The sequence below is a fragment of the Hippocampus bargibanti genome, linkage group LG16 (assembly GCF_051943395.1).
Source record: "Hippocampus bargibanti isolate YZ-2025 linkage group LG16, ASM5194339v1, whole genome shotgun sequence".
In the NCBI taxonomy this organism is placed as follows: Eukaryota; Metazoa; Chordata; class Actinopteri; order Syngnathiformes; family Syngnathidae; genus Hippocampus; species Hippocampus bargibanti.
Genome location: NC_142749.1, coordinates 14,099,485 through 14,110,225, shown reverse-complemented (window position 1 = coordinate 14,110,225; position 10,741 = coordinate 14,099,485). Strand labels below are relative to the sequence as shown.

The 10,741-nt window shown below is 40.7% G+C and overlaps 1 protein-coding gene and 1 long non-coding RNA gene across 2 annotated transcripts; one reads left to right on the top strand and one right to left on the bottom strand.

Moving 5' to 3' along the window:
- The first annotated feature begins 148 nt into the window (after positions 1 to 148).
- Positions 149 to 10,728, top strand: wdr44 (WD repeat domain 44). Its single transcript, XM_089016577.1, has 20 exons — positions 149 to 1,067; positions 1,412 to 1,445; positions 1,535 to 1,609; positions 1,709 to 2,309; positions 4,482 to 4,630; positions 4,717 to 4,803; positions 4,932 to 5,068; positions 6,002 to 6,085; positions 6,158 to 6,264; positions 6,432 to 6,583; positions 6,656 to 6,794; positions 6,872 to 6,936; positions 8,004 to 8,120; positions 8,213 to 8,335; positions 8,417 to 8,608; positions 8,895 to 8,996; positions 9,101 to 9,216; positions 9,777 to 9,904; positions 9,976 to 10,116; positions 10,192 to 10,728. The coding sequence occupies exons 1-20, from the start codon at positions 991 to 993 to the stop codon at positions 10,278 to 10,280; spliced, it is 2,715 nt and encodes a 904-aa protein (XP_088872703.1). The 5' UTR covers positions 149 to 990; the 3' UTR covers positions 10,281 to 10,728.
- On the bottom strand, positions 2,176 to 6,202 carry LOC148886585 (uncharacterized). Its single transcript, XR_016117796.1, has 3 exons — positions 6,098 to 6,202; positions 4,464 to 4,665; positions 2,176 to 2,302 (listed from the first exon to the last, which is right to left on the bottom strand). It is a non-coding gene; the product is annotated as an uncharacterized LOC148886585 (long non-coding RNA).
- Positions 10,729 to 10,741: the final 13 nt, after the last annotated feature.

Genomic DNA, 10,741 nt, shown 5'->3' with positions numbered 1-10,741 from the left:
CTTCCGTTACTAAATATGTACAGTGGAACTCATGAGACGTTGTCACCATTTGCAAAAAAATATATTGCTTTTATTATTAAACTACAGAACAAAGTGTTGCATGGGAATAATGAAATTACCGAGCCAAAGTGATGAAATTCTAAAGTATGTAATATTTGACAGTGGTGATGATGATATGACAAATGATATGACATTTGCATTTGAAAGTCACATACGCAAACGTCCTTTGATTCTCAAATAAAAAAAATCTGGGCTAAAATGCAGTCTACCAATAACATTAAAAACATACGTACGTGGGCTTTGTGGTTGAGGTGCATTCATCAGACACACCCACCGGGTTAAAAAGTATAGCGAATAATTTGATTTGTCATAATTTTGTTGCACGTTTTACACTTTACTTCAATTTGAGATTCATGTTAAAGCAACGCGGACTATTAATTGCTCATCAGATGCTTAGTTCGGATTAAATTTACACATTCAACAACCACTTCAATGTCTGCCTCCGATACAGCAGGAGGCGATCTTCAAAACCAAAGACCAATACACGAACCACGGCCTATGCCCCGCCCTTTGGGTATTGGCTGACTATTTTTTTTTCTCTTCAAGAAATGGGTTTGTTTATAAGGCTGTCTATAGCCCCCGGACGACTAGCTCGGTAATTGGTGCAAAGACGCCATTTTTTGCTTCTTGGAAGATACACTTACTGGAGATAAGTCAATGATCGAGGCCTTATGGGTAGATATAAAAAATATTTGCAGCCTTTCGTTAAGTATGTACCAATGTAGCTTTTAGTTGAATACAGTGTAACGTAATGCTGTGACGTTTTTCGAACAAGAAGAGACCAAGCCTTTTTCCATGTTCTTGTCACAACGCGAAAGGGATAGCGCTGTCATCTCCCTTTCTTCGATCGCATGGTTTTTTTAAGTTGGTAGCTGCTTGCTGGTGGTTAGACTGGCTAGCTCGATCACGAAAAGCTCATTTCATGTTAGCATGGCGTCAGACACGAGTGACACGGACGAGTTCTACGATGCTACCGAGGACGTACATTTCAGCCCATCTCCTAAAGTGTAAGCAAACACGTTTTGATATTTTATGAATAGAAATATATGTGTAGCTAAAAGAATAGTGGAATCGGTTTTACTGTGTGTCGTGTCGATCTTCCAAAATAAAAGCTAGTCATTAATATTACTTGTTTTTAGTGTTATACACATATTACGTCCGTGTATTTTTATTTTCAGTGCAGACAAAATCTTGTTAAAGGGAAATTTGCAATGTTGCAAGACTTGAGTGTTAGAAAACATTTTAATGCCGGATAGTCATGACTTAAAATATGGAAATCACATGTATCGTCTATTTGGCTTATGAAAACTAGATATTTGATTATGAGTTATTCTATTTGTGTCCCTTGTAGGTCATCAACGAAGTTTGTCATTCCCTCACCTCAGGTAACTTTACTGGTGTTGTAAATTGAAAAGACAAACAACTCTAATTTGTATTTTTTTTAACCCCCACACAATGTTTTCATGATGAACAGCTCTTGCATAGATGCCACGAAGACGAGAGCTGCAAAGAGGCTGCCTCTGAGACGACTCAAGATGATTCCCTACATGTGTGTTTTTGTCTTTTGTTTCTTAATAATACACAAAACCACAAGATTTGCACAATAGCTACCAAAAGGGTGAACTTGATTTTTTTCTCTCATTCATAGATCATTGATAGCATCATTGAAGAAAGTCAAAAGGAAAACGGTGCTGGCGCCGTACTGTTCGATCAACTCCACGTGAGTGAAACTGAGTCGAACGAAGAAAGCAAAATTCAACAAGTACCTCCGGAGGAATCAATTGCAGCTGATGAACCGAAGCCGAGCGAGAGACCCGAGGAGCAACCGGAATGTTCTGCCACAAACGGAGTGTGTTCTCAGCCTGTTCCTTCACCCTTGGATCTCCCAGGACCTTCAGTTGAAACACAGGAAAGCATTCAGCCCCCAGATATCACCAACACAATAGGACAGCGTCACCCCGATGGGGAGCTTGCGGTCGCAGAAGGGGATCAGGAACCTGGATCCGCTGACATTTTAGAACAGGTTTCATTTGTAGACAGACCGCCGGATTCCATGGACACGTCTGGGCCGACAAAACCACCGCGGCAGTTCACGGTCGAACCAGATATTGTAGCTAGCACCAAAAAGCCAACGCCGTCGCGACCGCGTCCTCCTAGCGGAGCTCCTCCGCCGAGACCGCCTCCGCCGGCGATGCAGCGTATCCCTTCTAAGAAGTCTCGGGAGTGTCTTCGGTCCAGTGGGCTTGAAGGTAAGAGAACACATATGTTAGGCATCAAAACAACACAAACTGTAACGGCCATTTTCAGCGGCAGCCATTTTCAAAACCTTCTTCATCCTACCATGTCGAAAAAAAACAAAACACTAAGACATCGCTAAGTTTAAATCCTTGGCATTTAATGAGTTAAAAGGCATTCACAAATTGTTAGAGTCAAACTTGGAAGACACTTAAAGGACAACCGACACCATTTTTTTTTTGTTTCCTAACTGACACTTGGAAGACACTTAAAGGACAACCGACACCATTTTTTTTTTGTTTCCTAACTGACATCAGAAAGACGTTTTCTAGCATCTAAAAATACCCAAAACACGCAGGCTGATATTTTAGTCAAATGCAAAACACCAATAAAATGAATTAAAGTGTCCCAAAATTACTTCAAAATGACCTCAGAGATGCAGTTTCAGAAGGTCCCGCCCCCTTATTCGTGACGTCACACAGGACGTCTTGCCTTGATCGAGAATCAAAACAATGGCTTCAGATTCTGAGAATTTGCTTTCTTGTTACTCATCCAGTTCTGAATATGATTGAAATAGTTCTGAAGAGGAAAGCATAAATGTTTGCAATCGATTAAAGAAGTCCTTCCGTATCAATTCGAGCCGACAGGACCCCAATGTCGCGTCCCAGAAAATGCACAAGATAGCGCCCAAGCTCCGTTGGAAATGGGCTGATTTGTCTGCTAGGAATTTGTGTCAACTAGTATCAACTAGTAGTCTTGGTGCAACACACAATGATTCACCATCGTGTTATGTGTTTTTTCCTTCTAATTTCGCCATCAACACGACGTTTTCAGCCCAAACAAAGTACCCAAAATGCATTGTGTGTCGCTTTCTCGGTCAGGGCCGTTCCTTTCGTGATGTCACGTCAGGAATCGTCACCAACTTGAACACAAGACTTCCTGAATATTCAGCGTGAGTCTTAAAACGTAAAATATAGCTATATGCGGCGGAATCTTTGTAAAATACGCTCAGTAGAAGTCATTGGAAGTGATTTTACACATTATGGACACAACTTGTCCGGAGACATCGGTTCTCCTTTAAGGGTGTTATCCAACCTTCGAATGATTATATAATGTTTGATATGTCTCAACGTGTAAGGGCTTGATGTGTCACTGGGGCCTTTCAGGAAACACAATGGCGTTAGTCTTGTTTACTTATTACTGACTCCTATAAAATTGGAGTCAATGGATGACAAGCTCGCAGTGCTGTAGGTTAATCATTAACGGAAAGACTTTTTTGAAATTATTTAGTGAAAAGCAAATTGTGTGGTGAATGAGGGCAAACGGCAGAATGAGCTAGCTTAGTTGTCCGTAATATTAAAGGGAAAAATGTCAAATATGCTCATCACAAAAAAAAATTACAATTGTTTTTAACTCATTCGCTGCCATTCCTGAATTTATTCGGGTATTGAAAAGCATGATCTGGAGCGCTGTTCCCGAATTTGTTCAGGTTTTTGTTTTCTCACCGATAAAGCGCTGGTCAGACCTCTGCCGATGTTTTTCCCTCCCACAAGGGGGCGTTTGTCTTTCCATGTTCGCGCTTTGTGACAGATTCAGCTGTTGTTAAAGCACTATATAAATCAATATGAATGTACTGTGTTGTATTTTGTACAGCCACCCCCATTTCAAGCTCAGATAACTCCAGACCCTTATAATTTAGGAATTAACTCTTTTTTTTCTGGTGAAAGAAGAGAGTCTAACGCTGCATTGAATGTTTATGTACCCGGTAGTCCGAAAACTCAATATTCTGTGGGTCCTGGAATTCAAGTGACAATGACAAAAACCCTGGCACTTGAATGGATGCATTTTTGCACATAGTCTGTGGCAGTGAATGAGTTAAAAGGGAAGTTGTTCCGTATTCTCCTTTTTTTCAAGGGGGAAAAACATATAGCTAATTTTTGATGCAACAACAACGCAGGATTATTAACAGAACAGCTGAATGGTGGGAGTGATATTTTGCGCAGCTATTTATGTTTGGCAAGCTGTGAAATTGAAAGGCTTTATATAATGTATTATATGTATAATGAAATGTATTATAAAAGTGTATTTTGGTAAAAAAAAGAACATTTCAAGGCCCATTTCCTCCAATATAAACACAGAATAAATATTTCATGCACACATTGACTTACTGATTTTCTCTTGTTTAGTATCTGCGGCGACTCCAGTCGCTAGCGACCCCCTGGAGCCATCTGGTCTATTGTCTCCCAGTAGCACTGTGAGGTGTTTAACCAGAGAGCTGCAGCACTCCTTGGATCTGGCCAGCGCTACCAGTGGGGACAAGGTGGTGACCGCACAGGTCAGTGACGCACTCTATGATGGTGAACGTGTGCTCTGGAATGAAATGAGTGACAAAGAATGGTCTTTTTTGGGGGTGGATTTTAGGAGAATGAGGGTGAGGAGGCTTTGACGACAGTTGAGGGACACGTTCAGCGTCCACGCTCCAACTCTGGTAGAGAACTCACAGATGAGGTCGGTTTGTTTTTTTTATGCTTGTCGCAGTGGTTTTTATTTAGCTTGGCTTGAAGCCACTCCCGTGTTGGAGTGCATTCCTGACACCCGAGGTTAACTGGAGTGTACCGAATGTTAAAACAAAACAGGAAATCCTGGCCAGTGTGATGATAAAGAATCTCGACACCGGGGAAGAGATCCCACTCATCCAGGCCGAGGAGAAACTCCCGGCTGGGATTAACCCGCTCACTTTGCATATCATGAGGAGGACCAAAGAGTATATCACGTAAGCTGATTGGGTTTTTGTTTTGTGTAATTATTTTTTGTAATTATTAAGTCGTGTAAAAAAACGCACCATATTTTAACTCATTCACTGCCATTCAAAAATGTAGTATATATATATAATATGACGTAGAGCGCCATTCCCGAATTTGTTTTTTTTTTCTTGTTTGGGTGCCGATAAAGCACTGGCCATGGCCTCTGGCAATGGTTTTTCCCTTATACAAGGGGGCAGCATTTCTCTTTTTTCCCCATGTTAGCGCTTTGTTCCAGCTTCAGCTGTTGTTAAAGTGCGTATCTATGTATTGCATTGTATTTTGGACAGCCACCCTAATTTCAAGCTCATAACTCCAGATCCATATAATTTAGGAATTATAATCATAATAGTAATAATACATTTCATTTATAAGCACCTTTCAAAACTCTCATGGTCATTTTACAGTCACAGGCTAAGTTTTTCTGTGGGTGAGCAGCGTTAGACACACGCGCCCGCGTTCACTCAACCCGAAAGTAACTCAAATAGATAGCTAATAGCTAGCTAGACAGATAGCAAATAGAGCTAGCTAGCTAGATAGATAGACAGCTAAATAGCAAATAGAGAGCTTATGTTTATATAATTATATTATCGTTGATTATATACTCCATTTTAATCTATTTGATTTGTTTTGATTTTATTTTGATTTTTAAAAAATGATTCATTTAAAAATGAATACTTTAGGAATGAACTCTTTTTTTTCCTGATTAAATAAGAGTTTAAGGTTTCTTATGCTGCATTGAATGTTTATGTGGTCCTAAAACTCAATATTCTGTGGGTCCTGGAATTCAAGTGACAGTGACAAAAACCCTGGCACTGGAGTGGACGCATTTTTTTTGCACATGTCTGGCAGTGAATGAGTTAAAAGGGAAGTTGTTCCGTATTCGACTTTTTTTTCCATCTCAGGAATGATGAAGCACAGTCGGATGATGATGACAAGTCACAGGCGCCGTTGGCAGACACAGATGGGGGAAAACTGAAACAGAGAACGTAAGGATTTACCATCTTAGTTGATCATTTGGTGCCGACCATCATTGTATTGAATCGGCCTGTTCTCACCAGAACTCAGTTGAAGAAATTCCTGGGCAAGTCGGTGAAGAAGGCCAAGCATTTTGCTGAGGAATACGGAGAGAAAGCAGTTAACAAAGTGAAAAGTGTTCGCGACGAAGGTAAAAGAACATCAAGTTAAAATCGGGGTGTGATCATTTTGGCCCTTTTATTCGTCTGGTTCTTTCTGACGGTCCCAGATAAAGCCTCACGATTGATTCTGGTCATTCTAAACATTCACAAAGATCCAATTACATAAACTTTAAATCTTTTTCATGGGTTTGTTTAGTTTTCCACACGGATCAAGACGACCCGTCCTCCAGCGATGACGAGGGGATGCCTTATACCAGGCCGGCCAAGTTTAAGGCAGCACACAGCTTTAAGGGTCCTTTTGATTTTGATCAAATCAAAGTCGTACAAGATTTAAGCGGCGAGCACATGGTAGGACGATTTGTCCTGTTAAATTGTGAAGTGAAACTCGCCCGATTTGAAGCATTTGTTCCTTGTTCTCAGGGGGCCGTGTGGACCATGAAGTTCTCACATTGCGGCAGGCTACTGGCAACTGCCGGCCAAGATAATGTGGTTCGCATTTGGGTCTTAAAGACCGCCTTTGACTATTTCAACAACATGCGATTGAAATACAACACGGAAGGTATTGTCGTTTGTGACGGGAGAGGGGGGTTCCGGTGACGGTTTCCCCTGTGACGGTTTCTGCTTGCCTCCCCTTAGGTCGAGTATCACCTTCGCCATCTCAGGAAAGCTTATGTTCCTCTAAATCTGACACTGATCCTGGGGTGAGGAAATCTCAAAAGCATGTAGCATACCTGCCAACTACTCATTACGGTTTTCATTATCCCATTCCGGGTTACAGCTGGATAGTGGATGGCTAGCTAGATAGCGAATAGCTAGCTATCTAGATGGCTATTCACTATCTATGAGCTAGCTACGGTCTAGCTGGCTGGCTATTAGCTCCCCATTGGGTATCTATTAGCTAGCTAGCTTTCTATCTGTTTGAGTTACTTCCGGGTTGAGTGAACGCTGGCGCGTGTGGCTGCCGCTGCTCACCCACAGAAATAGTTATTGTGTGACTGTAAAGTGACCTTGAGTTTTGAAAGGTGCTGATAAATGAAATGTATTATTATTTATTAATGAAAATGACTGTTTCCATTAAAAACAATAAGTCAAAATAGTAAACACCCAACAGAAGATCGCTATGTATCATCATATCTAAATTTAGAACAGGCGATCGGCACAGTGCCAGCTGTTAGCATCCTTTAGATGAATTGCGTGTGCTAAGGGTCATTCCTGCAATCGAAAGTCAAGAGTTAGCATTGTTTTTAGCATTGTCTTTTGTAGAGAAAAAGCAACAAAAAGTGGGATATCTAAAAGAAAACTACAGTCGTTATCGCTAGGAATACTCCCAAGCATTTCCAGGAGTTTGGTCAAAAAAGGTGAAAATGACGCTAGTTTGTAATTTGAGTTTGTTTCTAGCTATTTTTTGTCAACACATAGGAATGTACGTTCGATGAGCATATATGAAGTTTTACGTCTTACAATTCATTGTACTTTACAAGCAAATTGATTATTAAATGTTTTGTTTGATTGTAAAATACTTTTTTGTTTACTTTTTGTTTTCTTAAAATAGTAGCAAATATTTTCATGATTGACAAGTTGAAATATAGGTATTTTTATGTATATATAGTATATGTTTGATACGGATTTACATTTGGATGGTGTTTTTCGCCTCATTTTAAGTAGCTTTTGTCATTTCAAAAGCAGGCAGGTATGTTGCCGTTTGATTGGCACAGACTAGTTACTAGTAGACATATTTTCAAATGTCTTACCGTTTCTTGCGTTCCAGGCAAGTTGCGCTTCAGAAGATCCTGACACAGAAGATCGGAACGCCCCATTTCGCCAGGTCCCATTCTGCAAGTACAAAGGCCATACGGCAGATCTATTGGATTTGTCTTGGTCAAAGGTGACCAGATCGCTACATCTTTTAAGTCGTCGTCCATTTAAAAAAAAAAAATATGTCTTACCTCACATGATATATTTGCTGCGTTACTGTAGAACTTCTTCTTGCTTTCGTCATCCATGGACAAAACGGTCCGACTGTGGCACATATCCAGAAGGGAGTGTCTGTGTTGTTTTCAGCACATTGATTTTGTCACGGCAATCACATTCCATCCCAGGGTAAATTGATCAATCTTCTCTGAAAGGACTCCCCTAAAATTTAAATCCTAGATCGACCACGGCGTTTTTGTTTGTTCGCAGGACGACAGATATTTTTTAAGTGGCTCTCTGGATGGAAAGTTGCGATTGTGGAACATTCCGGATAAAAAGGTGGCACTGTGGAATGAGGTGGATGGCCAAACGCGCCTCATCACCGCTGCTAATTTCTGTCAAAACGGGAAGTACGCCGTCATCGGAACGTATGACGGACGATGCATCTTCTATGACACAGAGGTATTTTTACGGCAACCTTCCATTTCATTTTTTTTTTTTTTGCATCCAGTTTTGTGTTTACAAAATACGATTTGGTAAAATGGCTATGGATGTAATTAGCAGTAGCAACAATGGAAATTCAAACTGGCAATTAGCGCAGTGAAAAGGAAGGGGCCTTAGTACAGAGCCCTGGGGTACACCTCGAGTTAAAACTGAGCCAGGACACGGAGTCCAAAGTGTATACGGTCTGTAGTTGCCTTGGATACATCATGTATGCTAATTTCCTTTTTTAAAATGAATTTTGCAGCGTCTGAAATATCATACCCAAATACATGTTCGGTCCACCAGAGGCAGGAACAAAGTTGGGCGAAAAATCACCGGTATTGAACCACTACCTGGAGAGAATAAGGTAACAACATCATTTTAGTGTGACTCACCTACTTGTGGTTGCTTTTTTTAGTGTATTAACTCGCGAAAGATGTATTTTTCAATGGTACCTCTCTGCTCTCATAGATTCTGGTGACCTCAAACGATTCCCGAATCCGCCTTTATGACCTGAGGGACTTGTCTTTATCCATGAAGTACAAGGGTTACGTCAACAGCAGCAGTCAAATTAAGGCCAGTTTCAGGTGAGGAGCTCAGAAGTCACAAAACTTCACGACAACATCCTCGAAAAGGCAGTTTTGCAATACTTAAAATGCACAGATGTATGCGCAATGGTCGCTGCTTAGAATTGAAGCGGATTTACGTGGGACAGGAGATGTGAGAGTCTGATTTCGTCAATGGATGCTACAGCTTTGTGTTTGCTTTCAACATTTAGCTTGTAGCAGACGTGCATTATCTCACCATGACATGCCTGATCCACTGGTGAAAATGATGCGTTGGTCTTCTTTCATCTAGAACTGCTTCATACAACAGAGAAAGTGCTTAAGATTGAATGATTGTGTCTGTGTTGTCATTATTTTGTTTTTGGTTGTTTTGACTTCAATATGGCGGCGCGAGAGTGGCTCTCTTTACAGCAGCTCCTGTATTTTGTTTTTCTACTTTTTCCTTTCCTCTTACTTTCATCACTTTGCTGCTGTGAAATGTAAATTTCTCCATGGTCCGAACATTATAGAAGTTCAAAATCAGTATCATCAACATAACCATTTTCATAAAAGGATACTCACTTTAGCCGTCTTCCCCGCAGCCACGACTACTCATTCATCGTCAGCGGCTCAGAAGATAAATACGTGTACATCTGGAGCACTTACCACGACCTCAGCAAATTCACATCAGTACGTCGGGATCGCAATGACTTCTGGGAAGGGATTAAAGGTAACTATTGTGTAGCGTTAACAATTTAATTCAAACTTAACACTTGTATGCTTAACTTTGTTTTTTCTTAGCACACAATGCTGTGGTCACATCGGCCATTTTCGCACCTCACCCGAGTCTCATCGTGCCACAAGAGACGGCGGCGGGTGCCGAAAAGCCAGATGCGGACTGCAAAAGTTTGGATTCAAATGAATCTGAAACGATTCCCTCAGGTATATATCATGCGTTCGGCCAGAAAATCCAAAAAGTGACATCAGTGTGTAATTTAGAGGAATATTCTACCGCAGGTGCCCTGAAGACGGATCACACCGAGGTTCTACTCTCTGCCGACTTCACGGGGGCCATCAAGGTTTTCATTAACGTGAAGAAATATTAATATTAAGCTCCGTGAGTCTTTTTACTTGTAAACTCGCAGCTGCATCACTGCTTTACATATTTTCAAATGAAATACCAAGTAACCGTTTGGTATTTGGAAAACGCAGATGTTACCGTAATGTGGTTTAAGGCGGTGATGATTGGTTAGCTTCTTGCGCCGTCACGTTTCTCTGAGGGCGATTTAACTTTTGCAAGATATTTTCTCTTTACTGTAAGTCATACGTTTCAACGTGTTATGAAATCTTGGTTATTTGTAAATGTGCCTCAACACTGTTTTTGGTTGCTGTAATTTTTTTTAAATTGTTTCATCTTCTCGACATTTCCTCTGCAACATTTAAGATACTATGTTTGTTAGTGAGAGTCGGATATCTTAAAAATATACTTTTCGGAAACACTAATGGCGGCAACGTTTGATACATTTCACTTGATTAAGACTGTAGATTTACTTTGTAACATTGCACA